This window comes from Ricinus communis, chromosome 1, assembly GCF_019578655.1.
Source record: "Ricinus communis isolate WT05 ecotype wild-type chromosome 1, ASM1957865v1, whole genome shotgun sequence".
In the NCBI taxonomy this organism is placed as follows: Eukaryota; Viridiplantae; Streptophyta; class Magnoliopsida; order Malpighiales; family Euphorbiaceae; genus Ricinus; species Ricinus communis.
Genome location: NC_063256.1, coordinates 33,412,767 through 33,430,332, shown reverse-complemented (window position 1 = coordinate 33,430,332; position 17,566 = coordinate 33,412,767). Strand labels below are relative to the sequence as shown.

The 17,566-nt window shown below is 34.6% G+C and overlaps 3 protein-coding genes across 4 annotated transcripts; 1 reads left to right on the top strand and 2 right to left on the bottom strand.

Annotated features, from left to right (window-relative positions):
• Positions 1-252: 252 nt before the first annotated feature.
• LOC8271522 (E3 ubiquitin-protein ligase RNF167) lies at positions 253-729 on the top strand. The gene has a single exon (XM_002527004.2). It carries the CDS (start codon positions 253-255, stop codon positions 727-729), a length of 477 nt encoding a protein of 158 aa, XP_002527050.2.
• Positions 730-1,657: 928 nt separating this feature from the next.
• Positions 1,658-4,427, bottom strand: LOC8271521 (E3 ubiquitin ligase PQT3-like). Its single transcript, XM_048373496.1, has 2 exons — positions 2,933-4,427; positions 1,658-1,851 (listed from the first exon to the last, which is right to left on the bottom strand). The coding sequence occupies exons 1-2, from the start codon at positions 4,425-4,427 to the stop codon at positions 1,658-1,660; spliced, it is 1,689 nt and encodes a 562-aa protein (XP_048229453.1).
• A 4,741-nt stretch (positions 4,428-9,168) lies between these two features.
• On the bottom strand, positions 9,169-17,033 carry LOC8271518 (homeobox-DDT domain protein RLT1). Of its 2 annotated transcripts, none has more exons than XM_048376218.1 (8): positions 16,549-17,033; positions 14,955-15,068; positions 14,204-14,863; positions 13,199-13,281; positions 11,269-11,733; positions 11,065-11,151; positions 10,835-10,933; positions 9,169-9,618 (listed from the first exon to the last, which is right to left on the bottom strand). In XM_048376218.1, exons 1-8 carry the CDS (start codon positions 16,553-16,555, stop codon positions 9,595-9,597), a joined length of 1,539 nt encoding a protein of 512 aa, XP_048232175.1. In that variant the 5' UTR covers positions 16,556-17,033; the 3' UTR covers positions 9,169-9,594. The 2 variants fall into 2 exon arrangements, with proteins under 2 accessions (XP_048232175.1, XP_015579590.1); XM_015724104.3 differs by having other exon boundaries at positions 10,839-10,933; positions 16,549-17,029.
• Positions 17,034-17,566: the final 533 nt, after the last annotated feature.

The window sequence follows — 17,566 nt, the reverse complement described above, 5'->3', positions numbered from 1 at the left end:
AGTTCCTGGAAAGCATGAGGTGAATTGAAAACGTGTGTTTTGGACTAACGTCAACACGTCGGTCAAAAAGATGTCCTTTTTAGCTTCGGACTGTTCTTATTATTCAGAAGAAAGCCCACTTAACCTTAGAAACCCCCGCAAATACAAAGCCATCAAAGAGTTCAGACATAATCATGATCTTCTTCTTCTTCTTCTTCTTCTTCTTTTTCTTCTAATTATCTTAACCCTCAGGAAAAAAGATTTATTTCCGCGATGTCTACTCCAACACCCATTGATCGGGATGAGCTTGAGACTGAGCTTGGGATTATTGCTATGTTCCAAGCACAGTATCTACACAAAATCAGCCAAGGGAATACCAACGCCGCCGTGCTGCAAAGACCCGCCATAGTAAAAGCAAGAAAGCTTGCCTTGGCAAGTTCGTTGGCCAGGGAGACAAAGCGGAGTTTCGAGGAGGTGATGCAGGAAGTGGAGCTCGGTTTCATGGTGCAACTTAGAAGAATATTGGCGAGAGATGCTAAGGATGATCCTGTGCTTAAGGGACTAAAGACTATAGTAGTAGTTGATGGAGATGGAGAGGTGTGTGGAATCTGTTTGGAGGAGATGAAGCAAGGTTGTGAAACTAAGGCTATGGACTGCAAGCATAGGTTTCATCCTTCTTGTATTTTTCAGTGGCTTAGCAGAAAGAAGAATACTTGTCCTTTGTGCAGACACCAGATGCAAATTCACTGATCTTCAAAACCCTAATGTAGAAAATGTGTAGGAGATTTATTAAGTTTTTAATCTGTGATTTGGGTTATTTTGAATATTATCTGTACGAGAATATTATCAAATGGAAAGAAAAATATATTATATATATTTTTTAAATTTTCCTCTCTTATCTCGTTGATGTTGAAGATGGTTAATAAAGTTGAACAAATACATAATCTATATATATATATGTGTGTATTTTAAGAAGGGAAATCTATTCATGTAGAATACAACGTAGGTTATGTAAGTTAAACTGCCATGGCATGCAGGTGTAGATTCAGTTCCACTTCCTTTTGCTGTGAGAATTCTTCCATAATGCAGAGCTGCCTTACTATTTAGAGAAAAGAAAGATTTAAGTGAGGGAAAAAAAAAAAGAAAAAAAGGGAAGAAATCAATATTCTACTAAAAGCTTTCAAAGGACAAGATACTTTGACAATAATCAATCCAGATACAAATAATAGGTGTAGCTATAGTAAAAAGAAATAACTATTATTCATCCGAGAGCATAAGAGATTCTATGTTTGTAAATGGTCCTCTTTCGACAGTAGAAAACTTGAAGAATTTCTACAATAAAAAAAGTAAATGATGTATCTACTTAGGAGGTAACATCAGGACACATTTTACCTTTCTACTGGTAAAAGAAAAAACTTGTAGAATTTCTATAATAAAAAGGGTCAACAGTGTATCTACCTAGGAGGTGATATCAGGATCACATTTTACCTCTCTATCATCTACCAAATGTGAGCTCGTCAGTTTGATGAACTACAAATTATAATAAAACAGTAAAGATTAGCAGGTACCATCAGTTGACAATTTATTTTTACATAGCGGGAAACAATTCAAAACCAAACTTTGGACCCATTATAAACGAAACAGTGCCCACAAGCAACCTCGTCTAATTGCTGGCAGCTCAAAGATTGAAGGGTTGGGAATGCCAGGACACTGCTCTCTGCTGCACAAGCAATGGCAGATTCCAAGTGAGTTCAGCCATTACTCCAACACTACCCATCCCATTACTCACATTCACAGCACCATCACAGTTAAACTCATAATGTCCCCTTGGAGAAGGGGCCCAATTCTCAGTAAGGGGAGAAGAAGATGGCCCTGCTCCAAGGTATATGTGGGAAGCTCATTTTCTCTGATAGCAGAAAATCTTGGAACTGCTCTAAGGCCTTCTTCATAATTTTATTGCTGCTCCAATCAGTACTTCTGAAACATTTATCATTCATAGCCTTCCATAATCTCAATAAGACAAAAACTGATAAAATCACCAAATTGCTCTGAAGAATGGACAGTTGCAAGGGGAAATGAAAATGATTAACCAGGTACAAGCAAACTAGAAAAGTTCAAACACAAGTATGCAGAAGCTGGGGCAAAAAGAACTGCTTAACACTTGGCGAAGATAAAGAAATTGCTAAATAATGGTACCACTATTTTCGTACATTCAGTAACTTGGTTTTATCACTTGACAACGTATCATTGAAACTTAGCAAGCCAATTGAATGCCCATTACTAATAAATCTAGTAAAACAATCATGAAAATAAAAATTGGGGCAGCAACAAGAAAAAAGAAAGGAAAGAAATCCAGATCAAGTTTCAGTCAATATAAAATAATCAATAATGATCCGTTGGAAACTACAAGAATTAGAGTCGAGATTAGAGACACAAAGAAAACGTCTGGTCTATTGTATAATGTAAACTTGATCCTTCAAAATCAACAGTAGCCATGAATTTCAGGAATTGAGTTTCTAAATTATATTAGCCAATGCAGATGGGCTTTGTCAGATTGGCACTTTGGTGCCCATTTTTGCAGACAGTTAATCACAATTACACAATTAATGAGTGTTTGAAGTTTGTCTGATCTGTATGCTCTTCTCCACTTGTTTAGTCTCAATTTCATTGTGGTTGCTCTAGCATGTGGAATGGAATGTTAATGATAAGTGGTGAAACCATCATCCTCCTATTAACGTCTAGCGCTTTGCAAATGCTATAAACATGTAATAAAAGAAACAACACAAATATAGTGCAAGCCATTTGGAATAAAATCTGAGATTTCATTGAAAAAAAGTGAGTAGAATCTACAAGACATTCCAGTCTAAGTTTAGACAAAACTATATCTATTCAAATTTACATAATCTTCTCATTATTGAAATTGTTTCTGTTTACTTAACTCATGAAGCATTACCTCCAAGTTGCATCCCATAAGAGCCATAAGGCATGCCACCACCATAATAAAATCCCTCCATCCCAGCTTGCATGCCAGCCCAATAAGGATATGGATTATATGCACAGAACGCATCTGGAATCATATAGCTTCCAACTTCAACATCTTCACTACTTCTCCTGTCTTTCTTTTTCTTTCCTTTCTCACCAGAAACCATCTTTTGCTGCACTTTCTTCTTCACCGCAACCGCATTTTCCTGCGCCACTTCCTCGACTGCGACCGTCTTCTGATGCACTCCTGCTGCTGCTTGCACACTTCCTTGTGATGTTACCTCCTCCAATTCCATTGACCCGATTGCAGTTCTGGCTTTCTTAGCGATAGAGTTTGGAGCATCAACAGGCTTCCTCTTATTTCCCGTATCTTCTGCATAATCAAGTGATGATATCTGATCTTTCACAGATAATTCAGCAGCGGACAGTACAGTTGAAGATACCTTGGATGTTGAATTTTCAGCACTGCTACTTTTACCATGAACACCGACCTCCAAAATTCGGTTAATCGTACCTCTAAGTGTGATGTTAGGAATAAGAGAATCTGTAAGTACTTGTGTTGCTCCGCATACACATTTCAACTTAGAGTTTATCAAATGATCCCTAATACACCTATCACAAAAGCTATTGAAACAGCATTTGCTAGTCAATGAAGCATCTTTCATCACTTGCTTGCACAAAGTGCAGAGGAGTTCTGGTGGAACATCGCTTGAAGACCCTTGTGATCTCTTTGAAGTTAGGCATTCAAATTGCTTATCAAAAGCAGCCTCATTTTGTTGTAAAAAAGCAGCTGCAAACGCAGTCTTCTTTCTTTTGAAATCATAATTAGGATAAGAATTAGTTGGGCAGTGTTGTATAAAATGGCCTGGAACATGACATCTGCGACAAAAATAGCCCTCCGGAGGTGTTTTCTTCTCTAATATTCCAGCACCCATTCTTCTATAACTCGAAAACTGACAGCCAAGGGCTGGAGTATTGACTAAAGCCTTAATCTTGCTATCCTCATCAAGCCCAGGAATTGTCTGATCATAAGAATAAAATCCAGAGTCTTGACTAGATTCTGAAGTTACAGTACTTGTAGATGATGACCCAGAAACAGAATGGGTACCATTAGCTGCAGTGGTATTCCTGGATAAAGAACTCATGGGTATCTGCTGTTCAAGAAACACTATAGTGCTAGTATCAATGGGTTTGCGACGCCGAGTTCCAGGAACACGGCGAAGCAACAGGCTACTATGATTAGCAATTAACATTGAATCATCATCGTATTGTTCATTAGTTTGAGCATTAACGACTATAAAATCTAAATCAGTATCCAAACACAATCCATTAGAATCAGACTTCTTTTTAGATTTATATTTGGATTCAAAGATTGCTCGTTTGAATGCGGCAACAGAGACAGCAGAACCATCAATTGGGATCACACTAAAATCTTTAGCACTCGCAAATTTGTAATATATTCCCATTTCAGTAGTATGGATTATAACAGTAATAACAGAACACTGATCGAGTGATTGATACTATAAGAGAGCTGAGTTTACAATAAAAACTATAAATCGCAGCAAAATTAACAAAAGGTCTGTTCAAATTTCTGCTTAAAAAAGAACCCTAAACATCGAAATTTATAGAGTTTTCGTTTCTTTTTCTTTTCCTTGTTCTGATCGGAAACGAACAATACGCGTACAGAAGGTCGGTTGTCCGCAAGTTCTTTTATTAGTTCTTTTTCTGAAAAGAATATTTACTCTTACATCCCTAAGATTTATCCTGTCATACACATGCATCCTTGCACTTTTAAAATTACTAATGCAATCCCTGAAATATAAGATAACGTCAGCCACTTTAAGTTTATTTGTATTTGTAATGTAATCTACAAAAAAGTTATTAGTATGTTTTATACGTCTAATTGTCCAATCTAAATTACAGCATAGACCTTGTTATTTTTTACAGGATATTCAAGTCGAGCTTAAATATTTTAATATACTGTCAAGTTCTAGGTAAAAAAATAAAATTTAACTGAGTTTGAATTAAATTTCAAATTTTTAAAACACGTTAAACTTTAGTATGATAATATTTCGACTCGACTCAATTCATTTCACCTCCTAAACATGATCTATGTTTCAAGTCACATTAGTACAATTATAAAAAGAAATAAGAATTCAATAGTATTTTTGTAAAAAAACATAGTATACTTTTTTTGTTAAAACTGAGTCAATAGAATGAAATTTTAGAATTTAAAGACTTTTTTTTATTAAAACTGAATTAATGGAGTGAGATTTTAGGATCTAGAATCTGTCATTCTATAAGAATGAAAATAAGTATGAGAATTTCACCAGAAAATAAAGGTCGCAATTAAAGAGAAATAATTAATACAAGTTAAATATTTCAATTTCAGTGAAAAATAAGGTTTCAAACAAGACATAATGGCCATTCCATCCCGTAGTCATGGCAGTAGAAATAAGTATTATGAAAATTATTGTAATTTAAAAATAAAATAGTCATGAAATAATGGCAAAACTTAGTGATAGACAAGTTACATAACTAAAAAAACTCTTTGGAGCAATTGAAAGATCCTCTCTCTCTCTCTCTCTCCCTCGAACCTCTTAAAAAACCCTAAATCTTCTTTTAAGATTTAAGGCCGCCGCGAACGGTTTTCGTTGTTGACGGTGGCTCTCCTTTTTTTTTTTTTTTATCTTTCTTTCTCTCTTGCCTTTTCTCCTCTTTTATTTTTCTTTCATATCTCTTTTTTTTTTTTATTTCTATTCCACCAATCTTTTTAATATTTATGTTTTATGTTTTATGTTTTATGTTTGTATTTTTCCAATAATAAGATCGGTATATAGAATCACTAGTTATGGTGTATTCTTTTTATCTTTCTTGTATGAAGATTCATGAATCTTTGTTTAGCAGAGTCTTAAATTCCTTTCTAGTGCTAGATCCTCATCTTTCGAGAGTGAAAATGAATAAGAGATTTATCTTGATTTTTATTCAATTGAATTCATTTTAAAGACAATTCTAGAGTCGATTTCTGGTCTTACAAAGTCACCGAATACAAGCTGGTAATTAATATGAGAAATTCTATTTCTTATTATATGTATTTTCTGTTTATTATTGTTAATTTTTTATCTCTTATGATCAAAATTTACTATTTATCTCATCGAATAAAATATTTATATTCTTCAGAAAAAATAAGTTACATTAGCTATTTCGTTGCGAAATTTAGCAATAAATCTTTTGCTATGATTCTAACAAGGAAATACCAATGGATTGGGAATGGAAAGATATTCCATAAAGATGAGTAACAAAGTTTCAAGAGACAAAAAGAGTGTTTCTAATTTAGCGATGGAGATTTCCACACCGCTAATATTAAAATGATTTTCCGTTATTTTTATTTTTCCCGTCATTAATTAATCTGTCGCTATTTCTACCTTTTTTTTTTTACTTATACTTTTAGTGACAAATTCTTTCTGTTGCTAATTTTAATTCTCTTTATAAACCTCTTTCTTTCTCATTATTCTCTTGATTATTCAAAAAAATGTTCAACAATTATGATGATCTTGAGATTTCTAAATTCAATATACATTCATATTTGAAAATTAATAATATATTATCTTATTAAAAATAATAATTTAATTAATAATTTTCATTAAAAGTAAATTAAATGATAAATTTTTTAATTCATTTTAGGAAGCTTAATTAAAGATCATAAATCTGGAAAAGAAAACACTGATGTGGCTTTTGATCAAGACTCGAGCAATATTGGTATTGTGGCTATTATTAGAGATGACAAGGTGATTGTATTGTTGCCTGTTGTATGCACGAAATGTACTGTCCATCTGCTGAGATATGGGAGCTGGTAGCTATCCGGGCCGGTTTGCAGCTAGTCCATGATTGTGGTATGGTGGGTGTTGAGGTGGAGTCTGATGCTTCCAATGTGATTAAATTAATCAGGGAGGACCCTATTCAATTCGAACTCGATAACATTATCTCTGATATTCACAGCTTAACTGCCATCACTCAGGTCCGCTACTTTCAGGCCATATCTAGCAGATGTAATGGCGTTGCACATGCTTTGGCTTGTGAAGGCCGCGCTCGTAGTAGTTCTTTAATTTGGCTTGAGGGGCCCTTGTTGGCTTCGTCACCTTATATTGGCAGATTGCCATGGTCACGACTGAGAGTTTTATTAGACTGAGTAGCACTCTTTTTCCTTGCCAAGGTTTTGTGCCACTGAATCTTCCTAGTAAGGTTTTTTAACCAGTCAACTGTTCTTTGTTTCTGCGCTTGCCAATGATATTTGATTTCTTTTTTAAAAAAAAAAAGGCTATTATTACCTATATTAGGTTTATTTACGGATAAATAATAGATAAGTATATGTATATATTTTTTATATTTAGCGAAACATATTTTTAATTTTTAAATTTTTTTAATTTTATTTTATCTAAACTTTTTAATTTTTAATTTATTTTATTTAATACTTGTATTTTTATTATTCAAATAGTGCTTAGTCAAAATAAAAATAAAAATTTAAAATTTAAAAATTTAACAATAATATAAAAATTTAATAATAAATTTTATTTTAATATTTTTTAATATTATATATTCAATTATTTAAAATTAATAAATATACGTTATTTATCTATTGAATTATTATATTAATAAAAAATGTATTAAAAAAAAAGAAAAAAGAAGAAAAATCTTCAAAGGAAAAACCACCATCCATTTTTAGAAGGTTTTTAACCTACACTAAAGAGTGATAGGGATCACTGAGTTTTATTATGAGCGAATGCAGCACTGCCACCACATGAATATCATTGAAGAATCCACTGATCGCTAACCTGATTTAGGAAAATAATGGAGAAAACGATACCACTTGAACAATGGTCAACAACCCACCTAAAATGAGCCTATAAAACCACAGCACCACAAAAACTATTATCAACACACTCATAATCTGCATTCTTTCTTAGTCCTGAACCTAAAACCTCGTCTTCTTTCTTTCTTTATTTCTTTTAATACTAAACCAGAAACGTACTTATCATGGATGATGAGCATGAGCTTCGCATTATTGCTACGATGTAAGCTCTGAAGAGAGTCAGCCGTGGAAATATCGACTCTGATGTCCTGCTCCAACCCACTATTTTAAGATCAGGAAAACAAGGGTTGGCTCGTCGGCGGGCTACGGCTACAAATCGGAGCTATGAGGCGGTGCTGCTGTAAGTGGAGCTCGGTTTCATGGTGCAACTTGGTAGGATATTGGCGAGAGATGCTAAGGATATCCTGTGCTTAAGGGACTAAAGAGTGTAGTAGTAGTTGATGGAGATGGAGAGGTGTGTGGAATCTGTTTGGAGGAGATGAAGCAAGGTTGTGAAACTAAGGCAACGGACTGCATGCAGAGGTTTCATCCTTCTTGTATTGCTCAGTGCTTAGCAGAAAAGAAGAATACTTGTCCTTTGTGCAGACACCAGATGCAAATCCACTGATGGTTTATGATGTAGGAAATTGCTTGGCAACCTCTGTATCAGTCATCAGCTATGCATAGAAAAACTAATCTTCAAAACCCTAACGTAGAAAATGAGTAGGAGATTCATTCTGTTTTCTTTAATTCTTTAGCCTGTAATTTGGATTAATTTGGATAATTATACAAGAAATATTGTTATATGGAAATGTTAATTAGTTGATGATTAACTTGTTCACTGATTTTTTATCACTGTCCCTGCAGTTAATGTTGAAAATCACCTACATGTATAGGTTTTAGAAAGGGTTCTATGCATGTACAGTACAATCTTCCAAGTATATGGATGTCTATACGTACTTAAGTAGATTATGGAAGTGAAACTGCCATTGCTGGCTGGCTGGCTGGTTTGTTTAAATTCCACTTCTTTTTGCTGTGAGAATTCTTCCTTGAGAAAAAGTGAAGGGCAGAGACTAAAGAAAAGAATTTATAGTTATTGAATTTCATCTTTGGAAAGGAACAAATAGTTTGACAAGGTTGCCTGATGACATTATATCCATTATATGTAATTTCTTTAACCGAAAGGCTAATCTATAGATGAAAAACAATATGCTATATATATATAATTTCTACAATCTAAAGGTTAATTTATAAATGAAAAACGATAGCTATTGACAAGAAATAGCTACTATGATCTGGAGATAATGGAAAAAAAAAAAAAAAAAAAAAAAAAAAAAAAGGGGGGAAGGCATGCGAAGTGTTGAGAATGGCTACATAAATGTTTGTTCACCATTTCCTTTACAAAATAGAGAGCACTTTAGCATGCTGTCCAGAAACATCTCCTGATCAATTAGATTTACAATCATCATTCATCAGATAGCATACTGACAAAGAATTTGTACAAAGTATACACAGCTGACCACTAAAATGGCAACAGGAATTGGTTGCCATAGTGAACTATAAGAACTTCACTCCAGATAGCATCTTTCAGAAGAGGTTTCCATGTTAGCATATGAGACACCTCTTTCAACTGTACAAAGCTTGTAGGATTCTATCTCATAAAAATGGGTAAATGTATCTACCTAGGAGGTGATATCAGGAACCCATTTTACCTTTCTACCATCTATCAACGGTCAGGTCTTCAGTCTGATGAACTAGTGTCTGCAGTTTCATCCTCGCTGAAACTAGATGGCCTCTCCATGACAGAACTACAAATCATATAAAACAGGAACGGTTTTAGCAGATATCATTAGTTTAACATTTAAGGGGACAAGAAAAATTACTATGCACAAGGGAAAAAGAAATAACAATTTGCAACTTTGCTAACTTCTTTATGCTGAAACAAAAGCTAATCAACTCATCCCTGAGAGCAACGAACAACAGATTGCTCAGAGAATGATCAATATGAGGTCAGCATCTCAGCCAAAAATGACACTCTCCTCAACAAGCAATCGCGCCATGCAATTCCAGATGTCTAAACCTATAAACCTAGTCATCCTCCATGATTATGCTACACCATTAGAAAGTCTATTGAACAGATTCTGGCACATATAATAGGAGGAAAGGTCCCAAGTCTTACAACAGGATCATCTATATGAAAATAAAGTTAGGTGCTAACCATTAAGCACCAAAAAATGATAAAATACTCATGAAGAGGTAGACCTAATTCCAAAGAAATGTAACCTCTAATTTTTGCGTGTTGAGCATTCACAAATTTTGCAGCGTCAAGAAAAATAGAACATGCTGCCACATTTTCTAGATAATCCCATGTTTCCCAAATAGTATGTAGTAGGAAAATATGTGGTTCAATATGGTGACATCTCTTTCCCACTCTTCTCTCATCACCAAAGAGAGGGCTGCGTTGCAGGGACTCTGGAACACTTGTTCTGTGAAAAACAAATGACTACAAACAATTACCTCAAGGCTGCTAATCCCAAGGAAAAGCCCACCTCTTCAGAAGAAACAAGCAGAAATGAAGGTTTAAATGATTATGCAACTAAATGACCCAGTATCAATGCTCATAGTAACCCTATTTGCTATAGCCTCATGAGAAGCAGCATACAGCTATCTGTTCAATATGAGGGTGAAACAGTACATTTGCATGATTTCTCCAATTCATTAGACAAAAATGAAGTTTCTAGGCTTAACAATATACTAATTGCAACAGGTGCAGATATAATGTAGAACAATGCTACATGACTGTTAACAAGATAATCCTAAGTTTTCTTGCCAAACATAAGATCTGATGCAGTATGCAACTCTTCTCAAAGGGAGAGAATACACGAGCCATTTTAGATCTTGCTCTGCAACTAATCAAAGTCAACAAGGGACTGACAGAAAGAAGTGCAGTAGATGCGCATGCATAGAAATAAAATAAATAGTAGCAAATACACATAAAGTACAATCCAGTTTAGCAGTTTGTACCAACCCTTTATTTGAATTTGTCTTTCGGGCTATATTGGGAAATGATGCTTTTGTCACATACTCTTGCTGACAAAATTCATCTCTGAATCGCTTCGAAACCTTCAAGATTAAGACAAGTGGAGAGGTTTCAAAATAAAAGTGTGCAAGCACAGTATGTTTGTATCATGCCATATAGATTTAGGCATATAAATGCAAAATAGGGACTTAAGTTGACCACATCACGAACTCACTTTCATTTCATTTGCTGGATGATTCATTCCCCTAACTGAATCTCGATATTCTTTTGTTCCCTTCATTTCTCCAAAAAGCTTCTCCTCCTGCAAATATTCAATGTACAAGTAAATACCAACTAGCAAGCCAACACTTTTAACATGACAATTCTGACTTGCAAAAATAATTAATGAAAGGTGCAAAGCAATTAAGCATCACAATACCTTTGCCGGCCTTGTAGATTGTGTTCTTTCCTCTTTATCATGAAACTTGCTGGATCCAAGAATCAAATTTGGCTTAGACATAAAATCATTTCCTTGGACAATCTTAGGCCCGCCATTGCCATAGTCATGCAACCAACGGCCTGTCTGTTCACTGATAACTTTACCACCATCAAGATAATGATGGTTAGAACCAATATCTGATCTTATGCCTTCAGCATTATGCTTAAAGCCCATCTTATAGTTTCTTTTGCTGCTGTGCATAGAAGTTTCAGCAGCAAAACCATCAAACTTATCCATGGCAGACTTCCCACCAGGGCTAGAATCAGGATGATTGAAAGTAGATTTCCGTTTCAATTGGTGATGAGATTTCTTGTCTAGAGAATCAGAAGTATTCTTAAGGTTACAATTCGCACCATCCATAAATGTATCCTGAGAACTCATCTTAGAACTATATAGTTCATATCTCTGCAACGTAATCCCAAAGTTCACACTGATTAAATATTTTATCAAATAAAAAAGAAGATTTAAATGAAACAACTTTGTAAGGGACTCGAGCATTGATGACATAATCATAACTCCTAAAGCACCACTTGGGGAAGAAACCAACCTCATCCTGTTAGTGATCGTTGTAACTCGGATCAACTATAACATCCAGACGAGGATGGAATACTTCTATAGAAAGTGAAAGGTAACTTGTCTATTATTTGCTAACGATCTAGGCTTAATTAAGATTTATAGAAAAAAAAAGAAAAAAAGAAGTAAGGTTGGTACTTGTATAAGCACACATCAAAATTGGCAAAACACCAATATGATATATTATGTATAGAAAGTGAAGAGGATAAACAAAACATGCATGTATAATCAAGTTCCTAGCATGAAGAATCATAAGATGCTCTGATCTCCATCAACATCTACCATATTTCGACTTGTAGATTCCACAACTCTCCAAGTTGCCCAGACATGTACTGTCACTGAAACTGAAGTCTTTGGGCATTCCCTTCTTTACTGACACTGTCTTCAAATCCAGAATTATCACCATCAAATAATAAAAAACCATAAACATAAACTCTTCTGTTTTATCTCTGCAGTGTATGGTATTATTCTTTTTCTCCATCTGTATAAAAGTCGAGGGCCTGTTTCCCTAACAGAATCAAAGAGGATAGATTCCTAAACCACTGCTTATGGTTAATCTTCATATGTAACAGGTGAATTGAGCCAATGAGCATCAAGTAACAGAGATCACCATATTGGGTCACCTAGGGCCTGGATGAAATCAAATCACCAGTATGCCTAAGCAAGCACCGAATGTGACTTTGACAACATTGGGATGGAATAGAACCCAGGAATTCATTTTGCTGGAGGGATTTAAAAATTTCAACACCTTGTTAGAGATTTAAAAATGCAGAGGTGATACTGTTGCAAATGAAAGAGCTGGGGGCTATTAAAAAGGACCATGGCATTATTTGTGTCAATTGACTGCAAAGCATAGCAATGGAATGAAAGTCAGGACAGCAATGGGTACATGGCTAGTGGCCTCATCTTTGAACACTGTTCTGTGTGATGACTTTTTCATTACTTAAAAACTTTAGCCAAAAGATAGAACATAGACAACGATCTGTCCCTCTATGCAAGATGAATTCTTCTACTATTTGCAGCTAGTTCAGTAAAGAACTCCTTTAATTGATCAGATGATTCCTTACCATTTAACTGAATTACTCCACATTTGAGCAAAAATTGCCTCAGAGGAGAATATTTTGACCCAAATTAGTTTCTTTTCATGATTTTTTATATAATCAATATCTCTCTTAGGTCAACCCTCTCAAACCTTCTGCTCTTTTTGATGCATCATCACCTTAAATGCTCCCAAGATAGTCCAAGTTCCATTGGATCTCTGAAAACAGCAATAGAAGGAATCAGGAAATTTACTTACATTGCTGGTGCTCGACTGCTTATGAATTCCGGAAATATCAGGAGGAGAATGGATCCTAGCAAGATCTCCAACATAGAAAGCTCCTGCAAGGGTATTAAACAGAAAGGCAAAGAAATTAACAACTTCTCCTAAGAAAAGTTCATGCTTATGAACTCCATTATTTACAAGCAAATTTGTAAATAATGGAGAAAATGGCTCAACACTTCCACCATGAAGAGTTGCAGAAAATGGTCATTTAAAAGAAGTCAAATGTTAAACTCTGATCTTGAATGTCAAATCCAGATCATCAACTTAAATTTCAAAGATGAAATTATATTTCTATAGAAGAAAAAATTAAAACGAATATTGGAAAAATACATCCGACTTATCTAGAAAATCCATAAACATCAAAATTTTTACAACTTCAAATGAATTTAGAAACAAGCGCAACTTACTTGCAGGACAAACAGGCAACTTCTATTTAACATAATATTGTTGCATTCAGCAGAAGGTAAAAGTTGGAACTCAGACTAAAGACATTTTAGGTGAACAACTTAGATTAATTTTATAACTAGAATACCCCACCTATCACACTTCAAACTGCAAAGCCATTTTCAAATGCCAGCTGTTGCTAAGGATATTCTAAAAATTAATGCTCAGTATCAGAATTTGGAGCTTGGACTTGGAAGATGCTAGACGTGTTTCCAGTTTCACATATTTGTAATGGGCTTAACATGGACCTTTAGCCAATCTTGTCAGAGAAGACATGTTAAGAACATTGCATATAACAATGTCTCTTTCTACTCAGCTTATGAAATATAGTCACTTAATTATTAAACACTTGTAAGTGTCAAATTTGTTTGCCTATATCCACATTGTCACTCCATATTCTAGGTAAGAAATTAAAAATTCTAAGAGAAGTGTAAAAGAAAAAAAAAATTTAACAGTTGTTCTGCATTCCCTTTCTGCTGCAGCATAACACATAGAAGTATATAGAAAAAGGTTCCTGAAGTAATGACATCATACCATTTATTGGATCCCTACTTGAGGATGAAAATGCACCAGGAGGAAGTGCTTGGAATTCAACACCTAGTGGGGGACCATCCTCCCTATAGTGCTTGCCCAATTGCCTTTTGACAGCAGTAATGGCAGCATTTTCAATTTCATTTTTCACTTTTAAATATCCTGATGGTTTATATCCCATGTTGTTGGAAACCTTGGGAACAAATGGCCTATTAGCTCCATTTTGTGTTACATATCCTGAAGTTTTCATATCATAAAGATCCTCGCTCTGAGAAAACAACTTTTCTTGCAAGGACGAGCTACTTTCGGAGGATGTATCATCCATGGCATTAAGATTCCCTGTATATCTACTTGTGCGATCATAGGTCAGGTCAGCAGCAGGAAAATTATGGCCATAAAGTCTCTGACTTTCAACTTCCTTCAGATCAACTTTCCTATAATCACCTTGCTTAGTGCTACCGCAGGAATCTTGCCGCAAACCACTCCCACGATCCTGGATAATACCACTAGACCTATCTTGTCGCCCATTACCATATGTTTCATCCTTCGACTTATTCTTGTCTTTCAACCTTCTGTGGCAAAACCAACTAGATACTTGCTTCTCGGTTAAACCTATCTTCTCTGCGACTTCTGACTTCATTTCCTCCGTGGGATAATTGTGCTCTGGAGAAAAAGCCAAAAATTTGCCTTTCAAGAACATAATGACTAACATAACTGGCATGTACAAAATAAAATGTAAGAGAAGCAGAACTACCATTATAAAATTTCTCCAAAGCCATAATCTGGGCCGGCGTCTTGAGAATTCTTTTGGTATTTTTCTCAAAAGAAACTCTATTCTCTTCAGAGTGCATTTCATTTGAATCTAAACCTTTATTAAACAAGAAAAACAGTTAGCTACACATGAGTGACGACATCAAGACTTTCAGAAAATAATATGTTACCCAATTGTTGCATGAGCCTGAGTGCAAAATATGTCATACAATAGAAAACATAAGCATTTATGTGGCAAAGGTAATACCACAGACACACAGGAGAATGACCGGCTCCTGTTAGTGTATAAAGTGGAATAGCGAGAATCAAGAAACCTAAATGTAGCTTACTTGGGGCTTGGGATAAGCTGCAGAAACCCAATTTTACCATATTTCTTCAAATAAGATTAATTCACACATTTCACACCGGAATAAATACACATCAAATTCTTTCATGCTCAAACCCTAATCTTAAGTGCTTTTGTCTTGTTTCTTTACCACTTCCAACTACGACAAATAAGGTCTCCATGACGGTTTGATCCACTTACTGGACCAAATCCAATATGCCGCATGCCATCCAAACACCAGAGCCAATGGTGTAGAGTGAAGCCAACACTCAAGACTCCAGAAAGGGGTCAAAATATTTTTCAAATGATCCAGTGATCAGGTGTCCTTCAGTGAACCTGCATCACAAAATGGCCCACAAGAGTCTGAACCAGCAATTCAGCTGGTCAATTAAATATATCCAAACCATTGCCCATCCAATAAAATAAAGCTCAAACAACAGAGTCTTATCGCAAGGAGATGTTCCACTCTGGTTAAGCAAGTCCACCTGAAAACAGACTATGAAAAAAGAAACCTTTTCTTAATATCATATTCACAATCTTATCCTCCTTTACTGCAACATTCTAATTCATAAAAGGAAAAGATAACTCCAGAGGAAAGAGGAAGTTCAGATTTTCAAAGTGTTTGCATGTCCTCAATTCCATTGCTCCAAAACTTTAAACTTCACTTTACAGCTCGCACAGATGTCCAACAACTCTTCATATGTTTCACAGCCAAAGCTACATTTTAGCCCCTTGTATCATTTACTACTCTATAGATGATAAATTCTATCAAAATTCCGAGAATATTTGAAGGGAACAACAAATGTATTTTCATAAAGGAGGATAGTTGCACCGTGAGAATTCGGATGTGCATCAATTACTATTAAAAGGGTGTTGACCTGAAAACTTTAAGGCGAAATGTACCAATATTTCTTACAGAAAAACTAATAATCTAAATCCTATATCCAAGACAAATTCCACAGCTTTTTCTCAGCATCCAAACACACAAACTCATACAGAATTCGAACAGTCACAAGTTTCTAATATTGTATATAACGCATCTGATTGATGCAAAACAAAAACAAAACAAAAAAAAAAGACCCAATTTACTATTTTGTAATTACATATGCTAACAATTCAAAATCAAAAACCAAATCTTTTCAGCTCTCAATGCAGTACATATAAATAAATATACACCAAAGAGAACAAATAAAGTAACAGCACAAATCAGCCAAAATTTACAGACCCAATTGAGAAAGGAACATTATATTACCTTCCATGGTGTTGTGATTTGAAGGGATTCTCTCTTCTTTCTTTTCCTTTTTCTTCTGGGTAACAGAATTTGGTTCAAAAAGAGAATCCCATTAGACCATATGATGATACACAGCAAAATGAGAAAAAATGCAAAATGGGTTTGGCGTGTTCGATTATATATATTTAATTAACTTTCTCAAACTCGAGAAAAATAGAGAAAGAGAGATGTGGATTATTGTGGGTAGAGGGTGGAATTGAGAAAGCAAAAGGAGGGAATTCAATTCTTCTCTTCTTGTTTTTTTCTTCTTGTTTTTTGGGTTCTCTTTCTGTAGCTGGGTTTGCATTTGCTGCTTCGGTTTTCAATTAACTTATTACAGTTGGGTTTTGTTTTGTTTAATTAAATCCAAAAAGAATTGGCTCTTTCTTCTCTTTCTTGCAATTTAATTTTAATTTTTAATTTTTAAATTTTATTTATGTAGAAGAAGAAATACGAAAATGTTTGTTCCTCAATTAGGTGAATGATCATATTCATGGGATAGAATGGAAAAGAATAGAATATATGAATTAGACTGAAATGGATATGGCCCAAAATCCATCTCTTCTCCTTCTGTAAAGAGATGTTGGTTGGTAATTCTTTTTCTCTTTTTCATTTTTTCTATAGGTGAAGTTTAGCACATGTGATTTTTATTTTAACTTCTCACTTAAATTCAAGTATCTCCTTATATATTTCGTGAGTTTTTCCTTTTATAAGGGGTAGAAGAGTATATTTACTCCCTGTTGTATAATTCCTCATCTCATAAATAGAGATGACAATTTATACCCTATCTATGTATATCCATTCGAATTCCATTCGGTAAAATTTGACAATATTTAAATCGATGAGATAATAGATACGAGTAACTCATACTCGAAAAAATTATATTGGATATACATATACTCATACCTTACTTAAAATATTTTTCTAAAATTTAATACAGAATAATATAAATTTTATAACTGAATTTATTACTTTTAATTATCTAATATGTTGTATTTAA